The sequence below is a fragment of the Dermacentor variabilis genome, chromosome 8 (assembly GCF_050947875.1).
Source record: "Dermacentor variabilis isolate Ectoservices chromosome 8, ASM5094787v1, whole genome shotgun sequence".
NCBI classification, from domain to species: Eukaryota; Metazoa; Arthropoda; class Arachnida; order Ixodida; family Ixodidae; genus Dermacentor; species Dermacentor variabilis.
In genome coordinates this window covers 68,644,534-68,667,555 of record NC_134575.1, presented here as the reverse complement: position 1 = coordinate 68,667,555, position 23,022 = coordinate 68,644,534, and the positions used below count along the sequence as shown (strand labels likewise).

Here is a 23,022-nt window from a genome sequence, read left to right as displayed (position 1 = left end):
GATAAATTTTGCTGAGTACGTTTAGGTTCGGGTACGAGCCCGTTTGTAGCTGCCTCCACGCGACAGAGTCCTCTCTGCTAAGGGAGTTGTGCGGTGGTGGATACCGCTTTCTGCAGCCCTTGTAGTAATTTAGTATCGCCGAATAGTCTTGGGGTACAGGTTCGGTCTCCTCGAGGTCGCCTATGTTGGATGCTCGGTAATAAGTGTACCCTCGAGCTATCCTGTCCGCCTCTTGGTTCCCTGCCACTCCCGTGTGTCCCGGCGTCCATACTATCGTATGCCTAATTGGTTCTTCTTTTGTTTGTCGTTCTGTTATGGGGTCTCCGGAGCGGAGTATGCGGAGCGCTCCGTGCCCTATTCTGCCGCGTAGGCAGTTGCGGCACGCTGTTTGCGAGTCTGTAAGGATTGTTAGAGACCGTTTAGACCGATATCCCTCCGCTGCCGCTAGAGCGACGGCCGCTTCTTCAGCCTCGACTATCGTACAGCCTTGTAGTGATGCGCTGGTGATCTCGCGTAGGTTCGAATCAATCACCGCTGCTACCGCGTTGCTGTTGCTCTGCCCCGCTGCTCTGGCGTACGGGGATGCGTCCACGTATACTGTCGTTTCTTGGGGTGCTAGTGTCTTTTGTAGGTATTCAGCCCTCGCTTCTCTGCGTGCTTTGTGTAGGTTGGGATCCATGTTCCGGGGTATGGGTGCTACTTTCAGTGTGTTGCGATACTCGTCCGGAATTGTTTCGGTCCTCTGTATCTCTTGAAGTTGATCGGCGCAGCCTAGTTTCTTCAGGAGCTCCCTGCCAGATGGGGTCTGCTGTAGTCTGCGTTGTTGGGAGACTAGTTGCGCCTCTTTCAATTCGTCGAAGGTGTTGTGTAGTCCTAAGGCTAGGAGCTTTTCGGTTGAGGTGTTGTGGGGAAGGTGGAGTGCGGTTTTGTAGGCTTTGCGTAGAATCGCGTCCGCCTGTTGTACCTCACTCTTGATGGGATTGTAGTATGGAAGGGTGTATGCCACTCGGCTGACGACCAATCTTCTGACCAGCTTGAGTGTGTCCTCCTCTCGCATGCCGTGGCGTCTGTGTGAGATGCGCGTGATCATGCGGGCCACTTGTAGGGTGGATGCCTTGAGTAGGGCGAGCGTGTGGGTGCAGCGTTGGTTTGACTGTATCCACATCCCCAGGATTCTGATGAGCGTCTTTTCCGGTATCGGCTTCCCCTCGAGGTAGACGTGGAGCTTTAACTCGTCGCTGGTGGGGACTGTGCGGTTTTGCTTTCCTCTCCAAACTCTCAGCAGCTCGGACTTCTCAGTGGAGCAGGCTAGCCCTCTTGCTCTGACGTAGTCCTCTACGCAGGTGGCTGCCTCTTGTAACTTCTCTTCTTTCTGTCTGAGCGAGCCTGTGTTAACCCAGATGGTGATGTCGTCGGCATACATGGCATGGTGTATGCCGTCGATTTCATTTAACTGTTTTTCCAAGCCAATCATTGCTATGTTGAAAAGCGTGGGGGAGATGACCGACCCTTGAGGCGTCCCTTTGTTTGGAGTAAGGAACTTCTCTGATCGGAGCCCTCCGAGGCCAATCGTTGCCGTTCTGTTTGAAAGGAAGGCTTTGACGTAGCCGTAGACTCTCCTCCCGCAGTTCAGGTCGTTCATGCCCGTGAGGATAGCTTCGTGGCTTACATTGTCAAAAGCCCCCTTGATATCCAATGCCATTATTATATTCTCCCCACTCCTGGGGACGTTCCCGAGTACTTCTTCTTTGATTTGAAGCAGTACGTCTTGGGTCGATAATTTTGCTCTGAATCCAAACATGCTGTGGGGATACAGTTCGTTGTCCTCCATGTACTGTTGTAGTCTCAGCGTCACCACTCGTTCGTACAGTTTTCCCAGGCACGGTGTGAGCGAGATCGGTCTGAGGTTCTCAATTTGCAGTTTCTTGCCCGGTTTAGGAATCATCACTACCTCCGCATGCTTCCACTCCTCGGGAACGGTCTCAGCTTCCCAGTGTTTGTTGAGAAAGTCGGTTAATTCTGCGACTAACTCTTTACTGAGGTTGCGGATGAGTGCGTTATTTATCTTGTCTGCACCCGTGGCTGTGTTTCTGGTTGTGTTTTGAATCGCTGCGTAGACCTCTTCTCGCGTGATGGGTCTGTCCAGGTTAACGTAGCGCTCTGCGTAAGCTGCTGGGTTTGTGTCCCCGAAGCATTTAACGCGTACCTTCTCCAGGAGTTCCGAGTCTGGTCCCTCGAACTGGTGGATGAACCGGTAGATGGTTTTGTTGTTTTCTGCCTTGGTCTTGGTCGGATCTATGAGAGCCTTGAGGATATGCCACGTCCTCGCTGTGTTCAAAGTTCCGTTGAGGGAGTCACTGAATTGCTGCCAATTTTGCCTTGCCAATTGCGCCGCGTACTCCTCTGCTTTCGCTGTGACTTCTGCGATCTTTATCTTTAGCTTCCTGTTGTATTTTTGTTTCTTCCACCTCTTGGTGAGCCCGCGTCTAGCTTCCCACAGCTTGAGCAGTCTGGCGTCTACCTCGGGCGTCTCCGTCGTTCGCGCGATTTCTTTGGTGTACTTGCGCTGTTTTTCAATGAGCATTTTCCCCCACTCTTCTATCGATTGGATCCCGTTCTCGGCGAGATTCCTATCGCATGCGTCTCGAAAAGCGCTCCAGTCCGTAATTTTTGCCGATCCCAGCTGACGCCTTAGCCTGTCCGAAGTTACTTGCGTCTTGAGTATGTAGTGGTCACTACCCAGGTTCTCTAACAGGTTCTCCCACACTGCTTGTTCCGCTCCTCGTATGAACGTGAGGTCGGGGCAGGTATCGGTACTAACGCTGTTTCCGATTCTGGTTGGAGTGTCTGGGTCTGTGAGGAGGTTGCAGTCGGTGTTCTCTGCTGCCTCCGCTAGCGTTTTGCCTTTTGGGTTTGCTGTTTGGTATCCCCAGCTTTTGTCCATGGCGCTAAAGTCTTCTAAAATGATTAGCGTGCTGTCTTTCGATAGTTTGCGTGCGCCATGGAAAAGCTCGTAGAATTTTGCCTTCCTCTGTTTCGGGGGGCTGTATGCATTTACAATAAATATACTGCCCCTCTTTCTTTTCTTCTTTGGTATAATTTCTACAATCACGTGCTCTACGTCGGTGTCGGCTATCCTGTCGTGGCTTATGGCGATGAGTGCCTTGCTGACTAGGGTTGCCGTTCTTCCTTTCTCTTGAGTCTCGTAACACGTGTATCCTGCGAGTGTTGGTGTCGTCCCCGTCTCTTGAAGCGATATGACGTCGGCGGTTCTCGTCTGAAGAGTGGAACCAACTCATATACGTCGTTCTTAATACTTTTGACTATATTGAAAAGAGGATGAAGGCGCAAGTGAGCGCACTCATGAGACATTCATTCTCACTTGAAGGTCTTGCAAATTCATATTCCTTGTTTTCTCTAAACTAGGATTTATCTTATTCTCTTTTTCGGTCAACTAGGAATTTGCGCCTAGTTTCCGTGATTTGTGGGAAGTTAGAAAGGAGGTGGAAAGTCTACGAACACCATTAAACCGATACGCAGGTTCACTGAATGCTTTTGTCGTGTTTTAACATAGTGCTTAACGCGTAGACCTCGTATTTCATCATCAGACGGATGCAAATCTATTGACTGCACTTCGTCACTTGGTGAGCGCGGCGGTAGTTCAGGATCCATGGACACTAAAATGGCCTTGCAATCCGTGAAGTGGCATCCGGCGTACTTGATATGTTTTATGGACTTTTCATTGTGGAAGCGAAATCCATGGAAGTTCTTGAAATCGCTGACACGACTTGTTTTGGCGCGACAAGGTCGAGACCAGAAGGGTTAGCATGCGCTTGAGAAATGCTGCATTTGTTTGTCTGGGCGTTATTATTGAGATCACCGGTCATATTCATTGGGTAGTGGCGCATTTCACGCAGCATATTTCAGGACACAAAGCTACCTGCTGTTTTTCTAACAAATTAGGTGTCAAGCAAGCGCAGACGACAATTACACCAGCCCACAATCACACTGCAAATATTTCGCCGATGTCCAACTAAACATTCAGATCCACGAGTGTTGCATGAACTGTGTCTAACGCAGGTGGCTATGCCTGACGCAGTGTTGTCATGTCCTTGTACGCCACACACGTAGCGTGACATTATGTCAAGCACAACATGTGTGCTTTCGTTAGGGTTGATGTCGTACATAATAGCTTGTGAATGTTTTGGCAGAGATGACACGTTGACGCATACCACTGCGGTTGGTGCTTCACTTGCCAGTTCATTAATTGTCTTGATTGTGGTCGGTCTGTGGGCGATATTTGTTCAACCTCTGCAACTCGTCGGTCAATGCTCTGTCGCAATTTTCCTTCACATGATAGAATTTAAAGACTCCCACAAAAGGGAGTGGGTTCGCGTGCCTTAATTACCGCTATCTTAATAACTGTATATTTACCTTCTCCCTAACACCAAATGTAATGTGCTCGGCCTTTGACCACCACTATGTGAATACATATCCAGCTTAGGTATGGCCGTTTCGCCCGTTTATTCATGTATGCTTGACTCCCACCAAAGCCCGTGGGTTCGAGTGCCTTAATAAACTATCCATGTTAAGGGTGTTTTAATTCAATTCCGCTTTATTAACAGCATAGGTAGTGGGTACTGCTCTCGCCTTTTATGATGTTAACTGGAATCCAACTTGGAGAAGCCGGTTCGCACATATATCCGTGTTGAGTTGTGCGTTTGATTCTCCCAAAGTTCATGGGTTAGGCTGTCAACCTTCGCAATTTCAATTAGAATACAACTTGTAAATATGGCCCGTTCACCCATATCTCCAAGTTGGCTCAATTCCCACCGAAGGTCGGGGGTCGGACTCTTCACATTCGCGATGGCAAAAGGAATCCAACTTGAAGATATGACTGATTCGGTCATATCTCCATATCTGTTCGGCGCATTGTAGCGAGTCTTGCTGTGGCGTTCTGAGGTCAATGTCCTAAAATGTGCCAGTTGACGTGCTTCCTCAGCATGACACATGGCGCAATTGAAGAACCTTCTTGACGAGATAAAGGGATAATAATGCCTAGAAAACACTGTGGAGCGCGTGTGTACAGAAAAAATAATGGCGAATATCCAGCCATTTCATGCTTGGCAGTATTGTACGTGTACGCTACAAAAGGTAAGACGGAGTCCCCATTTTTGTGGCCAGCGATGACCTAAATTGATTTCTGTTAAGTGTTCGATTCGCCTGCTCCATGAAGCCGTTAGTTTGCAGGTGGTAAGGAGTGGATTGAAGATATGCTGAACCACAAAACCCTGGAAGTTCTTCAACAATGCGGGCGGTGAATGGCCGCTGATGACAACCCTTGGCGCGCTGTGACGCGATGCAACAAAAGAGAAGAGACATCCCGTGCAATGGCAGCTCCAAGTGCCGCCATTTATATGTGGTGAGTAAGATAATCGACGCATACTATAATCCAGCGATAGCCAGCTGACGTCTTTGGAATTGGGCTGAGTAAGTCGATGCTGACTTCTTCAAAGGGCAATGTCGGTGGCCTTGGTTGCTACCTGGTTGAAAATATCCTGCCGGAGATTTCGCCGCTTGCTTGTGGAGCTGGCCAACAGCACACATGGCGCCTATTTCAACGTTTGTCAGAGATTGGGCCAGTAAAATATCTGGGGATGTCGCTGTAGTGTACGTGCGAAGCCAAGGTGCTCAATTATGATATCTACATGTATGAAACGAAGGACAGAAGAGCGCAGGTCTTCGGGGACAACTAGAAGCAATGCAGGACCATCTGCCGAGTCATTTCTTTTACAGCAAATTTTTACGCAAAGCAAACGGTGTTGTTCCTGCTCACTGGCGTGCTGCTGCCCATAGGGATGTAAAGGTAGAGTCGCAACGTTACTCGCTCTCGAAGGCAATCAGGTCCAGAAACTCGGTAGATATATATACTAGATAGTCATCGAAGCCATAATCGTCATCCTAAGCATGTGGCGATGGCAGACGGCACAGACACTCAGCATTCGTGTGACATCGTCCGCTCGTGTAGTTGACGGAAAAGCTGTAACCTTGAAGGCAGAACGCCCAGCGGGCCAGCCGGCAAGGCGGGTCGTGCCGCCCAACGAGCCAACAGAGTCAAAGGTGGTCAGTCACTATCGTTAATGCGTGGCTTTGCATGTACGGACGGAAATTCTGAATGGTGACGAAGAATTTTAGACACTCGAGTTCAGTAACGGTGTAGTTTCTCTCAGCTTTTGTAAGTGCCCCGACTAGCATAAGCATTGACACGCTTGCGACCACTGCAGGTCTGAACAAGCACAGCACCAACAGCAACACCTATGGCGTCAGTATGCAGCTCAGTTGACGCCTCCGGATCAAAAGGCCACAGAACGAGTCCAGGAGTCAAGAAAATTTTCAGCTGTTGAAATGCATACTTGCAATCAACAGTCCACTTAAATGGGTAGTCTTTGTGAAGGAAAGACGTGAGGTCCGAGGCGATTTGTGCGAAATTCTTGATAAACCACCGGATATATGACCGAAGGCCGAAAAACCTTCGCAGGTTTTTCATCATCTGTGGTTTTTGAAAGTCGCTCCCCAACGCTATTTTTTCGAGGTCTGGTCGTATGCCGTTTTTGTCGACGAGTAAGCCTAGTACGAGGGCTTGTCGCTCACTGAAATTATATTTTTTGGAATTTAAGATAAGGTCAGGTTGCTCAATACAGTCAAGAACGACAGACAGGCGCTGATTGTGCTTGTGAAATGTCCGGTCCGATATATGATGTCGTCTAAATAGAACAGGCAAATTTCACATTTGAGTCCGTGGATCAGTGTACCCATAAATGGCTATAATGTCGCTGGAACGTTGTATAAGCCAAAGTGCATAAAGTTGAACTCAAAGAGACCACCAGTCGTTACAAAGGCTTTCTTCTCCTTGACTGAGAGGTGGATTGGAATTTACAAGTACCCAGACCGTAAATCGACAGAAGGGAAATACGAAGCGGAGTGAAGGAAGGTTACGGCACCATCTATTCGTGCGAAGGGGCACACATATTTTTTTGCGAAGGTGTTTAGGCGGCGACGGTCCTCATAGAATCTCCATTACTTGTCTTTTTTTTCTTGACTAGGATCACAGGAGCAGCCCAGAGGCTACATGATCCCAGCATCAATTCCCCCCATCACATTTCTTCGACCTGCTCGGCGATGACTTTTCTCTCTGAAAGTGAAACGCGATAAGGCTTCTCACGAATTGGTGTCGCTTGCGCTGCATGGCTGCGGTGTTGCATACGAGACGCCGATTGGGTATGGGACGCTCTTTGGTCTTGAGCAAAATGAAACACTGTGGTGTAGCAAGCGGGCCCTCCTCGAATCGGACAGTACTCCCTAGAAGGAAGCGACTTGTTTATCATGCGCTTAATGTCAGCACAATTATGGCTGCAATCAGTATTGGATTTCTTTCCAGCAGCTGGCATTTCGACACTCTCGGCGCTGGCAAAGGCTTGTTCGTAAAAGCTTGCCGTTAAAGTTCTAGCGGCAAAGTTATGAATTGGGTTGAAACATTCACTGTCCACAAACGAGTACAACCATCACTGGTGACAAAGGAAAAGCGAGGGAATATAACATTTTCATGAGCGTGTTGATAAAATCGGGCTCAGCTAAATCACAGCAGGAACCTGTAAGAGGGTGCAAGTGCTGACAGCTACTGACATTGCAGTATGAGGGAGCAAACACACATCCTCTGACAAGGAGAGAACGTCCACGGATTCGCTGCTGTTATCTGTCATTGCAGTTTGCGCGTCGCGGCGAAGAGAAATCGCGCCATTGCCACAATCCAAAGCTGCCCCCCACTCACGTAAGAAATCCATCCCTAAAATAGTGTCATGCGTTGCGCGTTCAAGCACTTTAAATTCACTCCGAAGTACCTGGTGCCCCATCATAACCGAAACAAAACAAACTATCAAGTGTGCATAACATTTTCCCGCCAACTCCAGGGAAGGTAGCGTTCCGCGACCAAGAAAACAAAACTTTTTGTCTAAGACAATTTCGGAAAACAGGGTAATACCAGACACTGCAGCCCCGGTAATTATTAAAGCCAAAGTACTCCCATTGTCAACTGAAACACACACTTCGGTGAATAATCGCTCCATTTATGAGGTGTAGTTGAGCAAAATTTGTTGCTGGGCGAGTTCATTGAGATCTAATCAATAAATTGTTGCGCCAATAGAAAAATAAAGAGTTAGGAGGGCAAGCAAAAACAAGTCGAGCGCTAAACTTCAACTGATTTTATTCTAACCTCAGAGCCGGGTCAGATTTTATTCTAAATCAGCAAATTCGTATGCGTACATCAATGTTGTCTAGAGCGATTATAGTGACGTTTTTAACAGCGGCATCTCCTTGTCAAACAGAAAAACAGAGGTATCACAAATACAACTCGTGCCTCTCTCTTTTGTGTGATATGCCTCTAAAAGTTCTCACGCAGTAAGCAAGCAAACCATGCAATGCGCAGGTAAATGCGCATTACCTTTGTTAATTATGGATATTTCATGCTCCCGGCTCCGGTCTTTGACACATCACCCCGCTATTCCCAAGTAGGATTACCCACATTTAAGCGGTATCTCATACATAACACCCGTCGCACATTTCACGTATGGTCTAGTGTGGTTTTTCTGGCATCCTGTTTTTTTGTCAACGCGGATTATGCGCGGACACTGTCCAGCCGACTTGCGTGGCTCTCAGAAAACAACTGGCACACCAAACCTAGTAGCGACCTACTTCATGTTGTGGGAAATTTTGTGGATACATCAGTTACAGATTTTACAGCTGTCAGAGACGGACACAACACTTCTATCTACTGCCATCCAATAGAGCTTCATGGCGATTATGGAAGGTCACTCTGCTGCGTCTATAGAGAAATAGAGCCAATGAGACGTGAGGAAGAAGTTCGTAGTACATCAGTAATGTTACTGCCTTCCACAGTGGTGCATGTCCCATAAATTATGCACTAAAACTGCTCAATGCACTTTGAGATGGCAACTCATACCGCGCCACAAAGATGAAAGTGCGCGCCATCCTCAGCTATCTGTAGTAGGATCTGGCCAATCAGCCGCAACAGCGCGTTCCAACTCTTAACTCGCGTCGGCTCGAGCAGCACAGGTATACTTAATTATGTTCGTAAGAATGCTATCCCTCTGTAATAAAAATTTCTAGTTATGTGGGCAACAGGAGGAACATTTATACGTTGTAAATCAACTAGCGCTTACTGATGGAATAAGTGCTGAAGTTCGCGCCGGTGCTATCATATATGCACGTTATTTCTCGGTTTCCCGACTACAGCGCTCGCTTTAGCAGCCGCAGGCATCTCTAGCTTTCTGATCTTAAGAATGGTTTTAGTCTTACATATACAATGTCTCCCTAAAATTTTCCTTGCCACAATATTTGTTTGTTGGTTCGCAAAAACATTACAGAATTTCATTAGCTGAAGGAGCGTCTTGTTCGGAGCAGTAACCTTGCAGCTGTGACGAGCCGGAGAATATAACGGGCACCGAGGATAGATAAACAATGCACGCAAGTCGTTATCTATAAAGTAACATACAATGGCAGCCATTGTGTAAGGGAATATATTTCAGACCAGATACCACTCTAGACGACTCAGCACTACCCTCTCCATCAGCTATCCTAGAAAATAACGCCTGCACTGGTAAGCGGGTCAAGGCGGCTGGCCTTCATTCAAAAGGTACCAAAGCATGGTGTTATGAATTGCATACACACACTAAAAAAAGTCACAGGCCTGCGCGGCACAGGCAGCACATTCACGGCGTAAGCTAAAGGAGCTCCACCGAAGGAGCTTCTTTTTTAGTACCACGCACTGCAGGGTCTTCGCAGCTAGGTCTCTTTGTGTTCTTTTCAGGAGAACTATCTCAACTGTCCGCCCAAGGTCTGTGGCAAGCTTCCGCTTGTGGTGCTCTCTGCACAGTGGTCTGCTAATCCTGATGGGGCCTGGTTGAAGCCGCGCGTAGCTCTGCTATTCGCTTCTGCAGCCGTGGTTTGTACCTTGCGAAGAGGTGCCCTAACGTGCACCGAAGAGTAAACACAGGTATTCAGACGACGTGCCGCACATTTCATATCCCTGGATCCGTGGCGCACTACGTTGCTGTTGATGACGATGATAGTGGTTTATAACATCCCCTTCGAAACGGAATGGTGACAAATAGTCGCCTAGCCTGCTTGAGTTGAAAAGGTTAAGCAACATGCAGCATGCAACTGCCATATGCAACTGCTGCATATCGAGACACCTGATGTAATATAACTGAAATAAAATGCACGGTTTGTACGTATCGACCCTACTCGGTGCTCATGTCACATCGCCTATCGAATGACGCGATGCGATGCTAATGATGGTAATGATGATTTAATGGCATTCTCTTTGAAATGGGACGGTGAGAGACTAGCACCTAGTCTGCTTGGATTATTGAAGTGTTTAATAGACGTTTTCATTACATAAATATGTATACATATCGATAGTGTTCTGCTTCTTCCTCAAGACTTCTCCATCTATATTATACTGCTACCAATTCAACTCAAACATGGCGTGACACCTGATGCAATAATGTGGAACTGCAATGCAAAGGGCGCACGTACAGACGATACGCGGCACGCATCTTACATCACAATGCAAGTGGCACGATACGATAATAATAGTGATGATGATTTATTTACATCCCTTTTGAAACGCAGCCGTGACGTAGTCCCCTAGCCAGCTTGATTTCCCAAGTGGCATGCTACGACGCTAGTGATGATGATAATAATTTATTCTCATTTTCTTTAAACCGTGGCGGTGACAAATTCACCTAGCCAGCATGATTTAATTACGTGCACAATGCTTATATTTTTCTGGCATTCTTATTACGTCTCCCTAAATTTCTTTTTCTTCCTCAAACCTTCTTTACCTACCTCGTACCACTGTGCATCTGCCTGTGCATCAGCTACTACCTTGTGTAATAATATGCATCTGTAATTCCAAATGTACACGTATCGATGTAACACGGTGCGCAGGTCACAGTGCATGCCCCTTCATGTGCTAGCAAACGTATTTAAGGCATTTTCGCCCTGAATGCGTGAGAGCTCTGGCTTGGCTGAGTAACTGACACCGACACAGCGGGCCCGAGTTCGATTCGGGCGTGAAAAAGTTCTTTTTTTTTTTCACCCACGGCGGAAGTGGTGGTGGATACCATCATTAACCTAAACGGTTATTGAAATGAACGCATTACAGCTTACGCGGTAAAAAAATTACTCAGTTTATTAGGTATTGCGCTTGTTCTACCATGAAACACAGGGGATCAGTACAGCTTTTACGGCGCAAATGCCGCTTGCAGTTCCTCGACAGAAGTTTGACGGTACATTTCGTATTGCGGGAAGACTGTCCCTTAACGTACGTCATGTACGGTGAATGCCGACATGACTGTGATTAGTTGATCAGAGGGTGTCAGCACTTTGCGCAATTTGGAGCTTTGTAAACCCTTACTTTTCGGCGTCATGACTGATCATTACTCCCTGTGATTGCTCTAATCACTGAAAGAGCCAACGAGTACGCTTCTCATGTGCCACTGTGGTTATACTACAGATGATCATGTATGTGGCAGCACACTTGCAACTTGGATCCCTCTCTTGCGTTTTTTGCGACACCATAGAAGCTCAATCAGACAACATACCGGACAAAGATACGACCCTATCCTGCGTGGTTTTGTGGATCTTCTATATCTCACTGATGGCTCCCGATGCATTCTAACCGTCTGTAATGAAGCTCTTTGGCGTCGCATTGTTCATTCTCGTGGGTTACAAGTTTCGTTATTCGTCCCAGTTTCCCATGGTATAGACGCTCCAAACTTCACGACATCCCGAACGCTGGACGCGCACACGTAGCTCCTAAATAGGACAGTGTCAGACACCTTCAAGGTTGACTGATAACTTATTGCTGGTCACTAGTGAGGTCACGAGGAGGTGCCTGATTTGTCACATCATGGTTGCGTTTAACATACTCGTATCTGTCCAAAGGTATTATGCTCTGCTGCGGCTGTCCGTTTTGGCGTCCAGTGGTGTTGCGCAGCTCACCAAATTTTTTTAGAGGATGGCGGTATGTTTCTGTACTACTGACCGCAATGTCGGCATCATAACACGCATACTGTCGGCTTCGAACACTTCGGTACTTTCCATCAGAATTTTAGACTGCGTAGCAATTGGGGGGAGGGGTGTAACGTTCTTTTGCGTCGCCGTTGCATACATTGTGTGCCGTCATGACAGGCGGTGTTCCTCACCATGTTGCGCACTCCAACCTACGACACAGTATTACCCTTCCCGTCAACTACGCTTCCGCAGTGACTGGCCTAGCGGCACTAATCTGATAAGACGCTCGTGGTAGTCTCTCTTCGTTGCATTGTTGCAAGATATTAAACATTCCACGCTGTTCTCCGCCGCCAAGCAAACTGGGTAACTTGCGCTCATGCGCGAACACTGGCGTTCATGTTCGTCTATGTGAAAAACAGCGACTTTGTTCCCGACTCCATTCTGAAGGTTTGTGCCCCCGCCACCCGTTTTTCTTATAGCCTTCGCTGGGAATGAGCTTTTTCGCCGGTAGTTGCTGTGGGGAACCGAAGAAACGTTTTGAGACTTCCTTACAATGGCGAAATTCATTCCACTCAGTTATTAACCATATCAAATACCGTAAACCTGTTTCATTTTCCACGTCGGCATTACTTCTGTGGGCCTACCAGATCGGACCAAGATTCACTGCACAGTGTGTCAGAATTATACGGAACAGGTAGAAATTTGAAATTTTATTTGATAAATAGTCTCCTAAGTATATATATATAAACTACATAAACAAAGGTACGTCACCATATCACGATGCAAATTGCATTACTAAAATGAAATTGTTCTATTAATCGAATGTAATATACTGCATGAACACGGGAGCATCAAATATCACAAATGACATCAAGAAACATCAAAGGATTTTTATTGTTTTAATTGGCTTAAATGAGGTCTGAACTTTGCCTTCTTAGTAAATATTTGCTAGCAAAAGCAGTTTATTTTACTAAAACTAAACCGTTTTCTCCAACACTATACTCATGTGCGATGCTAAGTCGTCACAGTGCATGCAAAAATTGCACAATTGAAATCGTATTATACGATCTTACCCGGTTCATAAGCGACATTAATGCTGAATATTATCGGGCTGTCTGGAATGTAAATGGTCGTCTTGAAGCCCCTAAAAATAAATAAAAATGAAAGTTTATTTTACGTCGAAATGAAGCATGCGCTAGAAATACTCAACGATGTCCAAGATACTACAATATTACTTTTAAACATAGAAAACATATGTCAAGAACCTTGTTTCCAGCAGGATTGCTCTGAATTAACATGGGACTGCATCACACTGCTGATAGCGGTAATGACTGACTTTTAGTGATGACGGACATTTAATGAATTGCCTCATTCAAAAATACGCAGTTGTTTCCATTTTTGTGACCACTTCAGAATCACGCGCCACCTAGGCGAATTGTTAGTTCGGAAAACCAGAGTTTTAAGATGCGGGACACGTCACTGGGAGAGGGTCCCGATTCTTTACAAACCATTTTTTTCGTCCTATTTGTACCATGTGACACGATATGCAGCGGCCTTGGAGCCGCTTAGCTATAAGAAGGAACCTAATGGCAACTCATATGGTCTGAGTAATTGTTTCTACCGTAGCGAAAGCCTCATGCTTACTCTGGTTTCCTTGTCGATTTTGTGTTGGTATTTTTTTCATACGTCTTTTTTTTATTATCGCTTGCTTGTAGCTGATTGTTAGTTAATTTTGAGTATCAGTTCTTGAAGCCTTTAGCCAATCAATGTTTTTTTGTGTTTTAGGGTGGACGACGCGCAAAAGGGATAGCAAAGAAGTAGCGAGTTTTCTTTTTGTAATTCCTGTTTGTCTCGGTGGTGGGTGGCCTTATGGTCGGTTGCTGCGTGGTTGTGCATATGACACAGTCCTGCAGTGACTGCTCATCAATCAGGGGACGAAGAGATTGCGAGACGAGATTACAAGTGCAGTTTCACCAGTCCGGCTCTGGGAGAAAATGCACAAGAGCACCACAAGGCCTGCTGAACGACTACAGGAAATCGACGTGCTGCGAACAAAGCGTTCGTCACAATGGAGGGAAATTACGTCTCTGAAACGCCGATCCCGCGCGCAGTGGCTGCTGGCCCCTACGCGTCGGGATCTTCCTCCGCGGCAGGAGGTGCTCTTACGTACGACGTTTAAGTACCATACTATGCCAGCGCAAGCAAAGCTGATGGACAAAACGAGCGCCCGACTGGACGAGAGTGGATCCGACCCCGTGGCGACCCACCAACAAAGGCGCTCTCGTCGAGGCGACACAACCGCCCACCCTCGTGGAATCATCCCTGGCACTCCAACGGAGCGTCAGGAATTGACCATCACTGACTAACAAACAGTCACAATTGGATCACTAATTTATGAAAGGGCACAACGAATTCGGCTTCATGTTCCCAGTTTGCCGCGTCATTGCATCGTAGAGGGTGCCGTACGTACAAAATTGGAGGGGGAGCCCGGTGGGACGATGCGACGTCATGGGTAGAATATTTCAGACGGTCCAACGTTTCTGGTTGGCCATGAAAAAGAACAGTGAATTTCCCCGATGAGATCAACAGAAAAAGAAAGCATAAAATGTGCATATTTAGCATTGTGAGAGTGCGCTCTTTAGCGGTACGTGTGCTCCGACATGTACGTGTGCTCCGACTCGTACGTTTGCGCCTAATCATGCATGTGCTACTGCTCATGCACTCACGCTAGTACGTGTAAACTCTCAACATGGAAAAATGTAAATAAACCGTTTCTCACATCTCTTGGACATCGCCCCGGACTACTCAAGTGCGCCGCACCTGGCACATCACTAGCCACGAAACCATAATGGCCGCTCGGACACCGAGTCGCAACAACTAGTTGACCATTAGCTAACCCGGGCCCAACACTGGCTACGTTTGTTTACGATATGTTCCGCATCGGGATCGGTTGGGATATGCTCTTACGAAGAATTCTGACGTGAAAGCTTCTTAGGAATTTCGCCCTTCAAGTCGACGCTGTTTCCACGAAAGTCCTTCGCCGTTGGCCCCTTGCGTCAATTAGTGTCTCTCCCAGACGGTCATCCTGTAGAGAGTTAAAAATCCCGGCCTTGATGGTCATAACAGTTCGGCAGAATGCGGCGTCCGCTTCCACCTCGAAGGGAGCTTCTTTCTGAACCGTCAACAGATGGAGTCAGGTTTTCTCCTCGTCTAGGCAGGCGCTGATTAAGTTGTCGCTTCATAGGAAGCGTCCAAGAAATGATTATTACCGTCTTGAGAAATTGCTTTCCTCGTAACCAGATACGATAGTACGTGCCTAATAGATTGCTTTCTCAATGCATGTCTGAATAAAGTTTGGTGTTGACACAGTGATGCGGTGAAGGTGGGTGTAAAAATAATCTTACGAAAATTCTAAGAACAAGTATTCCAAATCGCAGGCACCATGGCTAATCCTTTTGATGTTTTGTCCTTGTCAAGAAGACCCGCGGTGCAACTTTGGATTTGAAGGCAATACTCCTTTGGTCAGTTTAACCCAGTATTCTTTACGGGTATCAGGCATCCTTTATGAAGTGTGCACACACCGCACACTTGCGGCTTGCACCAACTTTTCTGATGTCTAAGCGCTGACACTTAAATTTTTCATACAGGACTCATACACACAAACGCGTTTGTCAGTCTGTTGAAATATGAAAAATTATTTCTGGGTATATAGTGACTAATTCACACTCAAACTGCCGCTAAACTTCCAATAATGCAAAGTCCAACCCAACGCACTCGCTCTGCCCTAGGAACTTATTAAATTCTAGAGGCGAACATAGCTAGTGCCACCAGTGTCTGTTCCAGTGTGTTTCTGCCAGCACACACACACACACACACACACACACATACATACATATATTATATATATATATATATATATATATATATACATATATTATATATATATATATATATATATATATATATATATATATATATATATATATATATAGCACGTCATTTTTTCAATAGTATAACTAATGGTATAAAATATGCTATAACATAGTATAAAAATATTGCAGTACCTCCTAGCGGCACAGGGCAAAGGTATTGTTTGCGGTTGCTTGGAGCAACTCTGACACTGTTTTTCGGTATTTCACGTAATTATACTGTACCTTACTATAGTGTAGTGATTGCTATTGAATACATTGAAATATAGTATTGAATGAACACTTCAAAGATGAAGTTCAGAGCAAAATTTACGAGGAAAAAATTGCAGACCACCTAAAAGAATATTGGCTGTGGCTTAGCTGAGCTAAGCCTCGATATGCAAAGTGAAAACTTGGTTTGGCCTGATGAAGTCTTAGTTTCACTTCGTTAATCTTTGATTTAGCTCTAACTGTTATACTTATGAATACAATCATCGTTGAACCAGGTATGACGGCTGTGCTTAGGTGGGTGGCTAGACATGACTGCGATTAGGCTTGGGTAGGCACGCATCGTTCGACGGTGCGATACCTGTTGTGCCACAGGGAAAGCGCCAGCGCCAAACACGCAAAGAAACGCCGCGAACATGCGCAGCGTTCAAGAAGAAACAAACAGGGCGCGAACGCTGTCGCTAGATTGATCTCGACGGTGCGATGGCCGTTGCATTCCGGATCTTGTCCAATGGAGCCGCTCGCCGGGCGACATCCGCGGGGTGGTGAGATGCCGCTTGGTGACGGCGGCTGAAAGCCTGCTGCTCCAGCGCAACGCACAGAGAAGACGGCCCAGCCTCGCTCTCATCCATGGCCAAGCTCGCACTCACTAGGCGAGCGCGGCGCTCATCTTAGCCAGGCGCGCGGCGTCACGTGGTCAGTCGATGACCCAGCTACGGAGAGCACATGCGCCAAGCGGCGGCGGAGCTCGGCGAGTCACATGATGCGTTGCCAAGGCTACAGCGCAGCTGTGGTCAAATCAAAGTCAAATTTCTGGCGACGGCGAAGCTCGGCTCCACACGTTTAGTAAAGCTTTTGCTTTAAAAATTATCAATGCAGTAGAGTCACATGATGCGTTGCCAAGGCTACAGCGCAGCTGTGGTCAAATCCAAGTCAAATTTCTGGCGACGGCGAAGCTCGGCTCCACACGTTTAGTAAAGCTTTTGCTTTAAAAATTATCAATGCAGTAGTCGTCTGTCGCTCAGCAAGTGCTGCCTATATTTTTTTGCAAGCCTGAAAGAAAGCTTGCGAAGCACAAAAGGGTACCGCGCGACTTGTGCTGCTGGAGGTCCAACGACGCAGTTTCGGCATAGGTGCGCCCTCAGTCGCGTCGAATGTGCTTAATTACATCTTACAGTCTCCGAAGCGTTCTTTGCGCTGCGCGCAAGCAAATGCCTTGCGTACTTGCAATTGCTATCATAGCTTCATCCTTAGGTTAATCTGTAATCAAGAAAGAACTGCATACAAAGCAAGCAAGAAGAAATGCTTGCTTTGTATGTGCGCACGATGTGTTCCGTCAGACGGTATAGCAAATTTTGTCGTTATGACTACAAAAGAGCACCGACTTCCATCTTACCACGTACATATTTTCAGTGCAAGTGTAATAACCACGAAGAAATATCGACGGCTCTAGTGCCTTGCTTGAGGCCGTTCCATTAACAGAACTGCACACCCGTAGTGAATGGGTTATCCCTTTGAGGGTCGATTTTTTTCGCCTTATTCGACCGCTCAGGGTCGCTTTTTTATTGTAGATTCCAATTCTTCATAAAGACCCATGTAAAAAAAAAGTACCGCAATTTTTTGCGAGTGACCGTAAAGTGAGAAAAAGTATTTTGTGTTGGTATAGATGTGCCCTTCATTCATGAATAACAACAATAAAAGAAGGAAATAAACTTATAAGAATAAAAAAATATGATGCATTTTATAAGCATCGTTGAAGGCCTTGAAAATGCGCACACGAGAATAACTCGCAAGACCGAAATGTTCCTGCTCTTACACTAATGTCTAATATGTGCATCCATAGCGTGATCGAACTGCGTAGGTGCGCGTACTCAAGAAAGCTGTGTGGTTGTGTGCCCGAAAAAAAGCACAACGTGTGACAAACTTCCGCTAAGCTTCATCTTATCGCCAACCAGAGGCAATTAGTTTTCGCGAGTGTTAAAAAAAAAAAGCAACGGAAACGCATGCATGGCGGCATCCTTCCTATGCGCACCCCTGTGAGCACTAAAGGAGCGTGAAACATGCGGTCGCCCTTTGAGCGATTAGTAACGAGATAGTCATCAGTTTTGCAAGCGCAAGAAGCCGAAACCACCCGCGGAACAGAACCGAAACGGCCACCCGCACGTGCCAATTCACCATTTAAATAAAGTTGAAAAGAAAAAGTAAGTTTACTCACGTGAAGTCCCACGATTTCTTCTGCTGTTAAAAAAAACAAAAAAAAATAAACATCACGACAAATTAGCGGAGCCTGCCCTTTTCTACGCTTCCGTCTTTTGTTTCGCGTAGCATAGAAACATTTCGGCCGCCGAATGAACAGTAAACATCCGTTCACTCAAAGGATAAGTTTCATAAGTATCGTATTTCACACAAAACGAAAAACAAAAAATAATATGTAGTGATAGTAGTGGGTTATGAAAACAAACTGAAAAGATTCTGGCATGCAAGGAATAGTTGAAAAATTGGTAACGCTAACTAATGCTGAAAAAATTCATGAGATCACATACACACTGCCCTGTCCTTTCTTTCGAAGCCTTGAGCAAATGCATCGATTTCTAAGGAAGAAACTATCATCAAGTGCAACATTAGGACTCAGTAGCTGTGAGAGATAAAAAATGAAATTAAACATATTTTAGCGACGGAGCAGAAGACACTCTCAAGACAAAGATTCGAAATCTGTATACTGAACAACACCTCATTATAAAAAGCATTAATTTCGCTCATGCCTTAGTCAGGGATCTGAAACAAAAAAAAATATATATTTGGCGCTGAAAAAGTCTTAGCAGACAAATAAGAACGGGAAGCTACATGCAAAATTTGCTGTAATGTAAAGGAGCACCTCCGAACGGAATAAATGTTTGGCTTAGTCAGACAAGGACGTTGTCAAGGCAACATTCGAAATGACTGAGTTCATTTTTTTCCGAAATTCTGCGAATGACAGCTGAACCTACCTTGAAGCTGACATCAATAGCTGGCATGGCGGTGTTGCGTTTCGCCTGCGACACGTGGTTTTGCCGGCGCGACTGCGGCGGGGCGGCAGACATTTTGGCCCGATCGTCGTCGCCGCAACACTCATCGCCAGGTGTTTCCAGGCGCGACTGCGGCGATGCGACCGCCTAGGGATCATCCTCGCATTCCAGTCATTGTGCCCGAAACAGGCGATGCCAAAGCAGGGATCTCATTCCAGTCATTGTGCCCGAAACAGGCGATGCCAAAGCAGGGATCTCGTTCCAGTCATTGTGCCCGAAACAGGCGATGCCAAAGCAGGGACCATCCTCTCATTACAGTCATTGTGTCCGACCGGCAGCGCCACGACAGGGTGCTACGAGATCGTGCTCGACATGGTGCTACGGCATCGCTACGACAGTGTGCGTCACCATTAGCCCATTGTACATTCACGTGCTCGTCTTTTGAGGGGTTCCTTCTTGCCCTCAACTGCGAGAGTATAAAAACAGCTGCCCCCGGACGCCAAGAGGAGGGCTCCGATTTCTTCTGTTGAGTGAAGTGCTCTCCCGTCTCTCTACTACGGTCAAACCTGACCGCCAACTCTTTGCGATGTTAAAATAAACAAGTTGTTTCGTTGTTACCAGTCGACTCATGCTTTGCCGGGACCTTCGGATGCTTCCAGTTGTACCCCAGGCCGCCAGGCCAACGCTACCCTTGGGGCTTGCGACCCAGGTACAACCACGGGCGTCAGCGCCGAGTTCCCAACAGATCGTACCAGCAGTCCGATCCAAATATCTGGTTGGCAGCGGTGAGATCGCCTCCGACTTCAAACATCTGGTTGCCAGCGGTGAGATCGCCTCCGACTTCAAACAACTGTCTGCCAGCGGTGAGATCGCGACAACGGAGGCCAGCAGCGAAGAGATGCAGTTGACTGTATGCTGAGCAGCTCAACGACGATCCGGGAGCAGTGCAACGAGCCCTGTGTGACGACTGGTTGCCTGCAGCGGAACGACTGCGCGGAATTCCTGCCTGCGAGGTTTGGTGAGTGCGGGACTTTCTTCTTCTGAGCTTTGCCAGGCTTTTGTTAGTGTTAGAAACAGAGCTGGTAATTGTGGTTGTCGTTGCTGCCGGGTTAGTTTGCGGCAAGACAATAGTAAGCAGTAGAGAAAGCAGCATTCAGAGCAGCCATGGATTTGAAGTCGTTGCGCAAACCGAAATTGTTGGAGCTTGCAAGAGAGTTGGGTCTGGATGTCTCAGACAAACTAAGAAAACCGGAACTGATAAAGGCTATTCTTGAGTTAGAGGCTGAGGATGACGAGCTGTCGGAATGCCTTGAGACCATTGAAGAGAGAGAGACTGCAAAAAGACAGGAGCGCGAACTTAAAGAACAAAAAGAAAAAGAAGAGCGTGAACGTAAAGAACAGAAAGAGCGAGAGCAACAAGAGCGTGACCGTCAACACGCTTTGGAAATGAAGCGTTTTGAGGTAGAGATGGAACGCGCTCGTAACGGAAGTCAGGCACACGGTGCAGGAGAACGCGTATTGTTCAAAATGACGGACCTGATGCGGCCGTTTAAGCTTGGAGAGGACATTGGTTTGTTCCTGGTTAACTTTGAGCGAACGTGCGAGAAGCAGGGGTTCTCTCGGGAAACGTGGCCACAGCGCTTGCTCACTTTGTTACCCGGCGAGGCGGCCGACGTAGTCGCTCGCTTGGATAGAGAGGAGGCAGAGGATTTCGACAAAGTAAAATCGAGTCTGCTAAAAAAGTACCGGCTGTCTGCGGAGGCGTTCCGTCGGAAGTTTCGGGAAAATGAGAAAGGCAGAAGTGAGTCATATACAGAGTTTGCGTATAGGCTTATGTCGAACATGCAGGAGTGGCTCAAAGAAGAGAAAGCGTTTGGTGACCACGATAAAGTTCTGCAGTGTTTCGGGCTAGAACAGTTTTATAGTCGGTTACCGGAGAACGTGCGATACTGGGTCTTGGATAGGCCAGACGTTTGTACGGTGGCTAAAGCCGCTGAGCTAGCCGAGGAGTTTGTGACGCGTCGGGCTCGCGGAGCTAAGGACGGTCAAAAGGGTGAATTTGGCTCGAAGTTTGAGAGGCCGAAGTTCACACCCATAAGAGCAAAGGGGGACACGCGTAGTGCGGATGCGAGCGAAAGCAGTCCGACCAAACGTAAAGAGACGGCGGCAGCCAAACGCAGAAAGCGGTTCGAGATGAGGCGAGCGCGCTTGTGTTATACGTGCCAGAAGCCGGGTCACTTTTCGGCGCAGTGTCCGGAAACAACACCAAAAGTTGTGTTTTTTTCAATAGGCAGCACTGACGAGAACATGAAGCTTCTCGAGCCTTACATGCGAGACCTCCTCGTAAACGGGAAAGAGTGCCGAGTGCTTCGCGATTCCGCAGCTACGATGGATGTAGTTCACCCGTCTTACGTAGAACCCCATATGTTCACGGGCGAGTGCGCATGGATCAAGCAAGCCGTGGAAGCTCATAGCGTGTGTCTGCCGGTAGCAAAGGTGCTTATTGAAGGACCTTTCGGAGCGCTTGAGACAGAGGCGGCAGTGTCATCTATGCTGCCACCCCAGTACCCGTACCTATTTTCAAACAGGTCCGATCACCTCCTGCGCGAGAAGGGGCTTTTGTTTGGTGAAGCTAGTGTTCAGGCCTTAACCAGATCGAAGGTTCGGGAGCTCGCTGCAAAGGCGGTAGTTGCGGGGCCGACGTTATCAAACAACGAAAAAGGGTCAGAGGCGCAGCAAGCTGATATTCCGAGCACGCCCGAACTGAATAAACTTGAGTCTGTAACGTTAAAGGCGCCAGATACTGGAGAGGAAATGCCCGACACGGGAAAGTTAGAAGAGCTATCTACTGATTTGCTCATCGCGCCTACGTCAGACGGACTTGATAGGTTGCTAAAAGTCAGCCGGTCGGCTTTGATAGCCGAGCAAAAAAAGGATGGCAGCCTGGAAAACGTGCGCTGCAATGTCAAAGAAGGTATCGCCAGGAAAACTGCGCCTTTTGTGGAAAGGGGTGGAGTCCTGTACCGGAAGTATCTAGACCGCAGAGGAGTGGAGTTCGATCAGCTGGTCGTGCCTCAATGCTATCGTCAGGATCTGTTGCGCTTGTCTCATGGGGGTTCGTGGTCCGGACACCTAGGAGTTAAGAAAACTAAGGACCGTCTCTTGCAAGAGTACTATTGGCCAGGGTGTTTTCGGGACGCAGACCATTTCGTGAGGACATGTGACACTTGTCAGCGGGTGGGCAAACCAGGGGACAAATCAAGGGCGCCGTTGAAATTGGTACCTATCATAACGGAGCCTTTTAGACGGCTCGTTATTGATACAGTGGGACCTCTGCCGGTAACAGCCACGGGGTACAGACACATTTTGACTGTGATCTGCCCAGCGACAAAGTTCCCTGAAGCAGTGCCGCTTAAAGAACTCAGCTCAGTTGAGATAGTTAATGCACTACTGTCCATATTTGCGCGAGTTGGTTTTCCTGCGGAAATCCAATCAGATCAGGGCACAGTGTTTACTAGCGCTTTGACGACAACTTTTCTCGAAAGGTGTGGGGTAAAGCTGTTACACAGCTCAGTGTACCACCCACAGTCGAATTCCGTTGAGAAGCTCCACTCCGTCATGAAGCGCGTGTTGAGAGCGTTGTGTTTTGAACATCGAACTGACTGGGAGCTGTGTCTGCCTGGGGTGATGTTTGCTTTAAGGACCGCGCCGCATGCGGCTACGGGGTTTTCGCCAGCTGAACTGGTGTACGGTCGCTCGCTTCGATCTCCGCTTCGCATGCTTCG

General features: G+C 47.3%; 1 protein-coding gene across 5 annotated transcripts in view; it reads right to left on the bottom strand.

Annotated features, from left to right (window-relative positions):
* The window catches only part of LOC142591083 (japanin-like-RS), a 133,725-nt gene that overhangs the window by 38,737 nt on the left and 71,966 nt on the right, over positions 1-23,022 (bottom strand). For 4 of the 5 annotated variants that reach the window (XM_075703453.1, XM_075703457.1, XM_075703455.1 and 1 more), the window contains 2 exons: positions 18,448-18,470; positions 13,170-13,240 (listed from right to left, as the gene is read on the bottom strand). In XM_075703453.1, coding sequence (XP_075559568.1) covers positions 13,170-13,240; positions 18,448-18,470 — 94 coding nt within the window. The remainder of the gene's footprint in view (positions 1-13,169; positions 13,241-18,447; positions 18,471-23,022) is intronic. The other variant, XM_075703454.1, reaches the window with a different exon arrangement.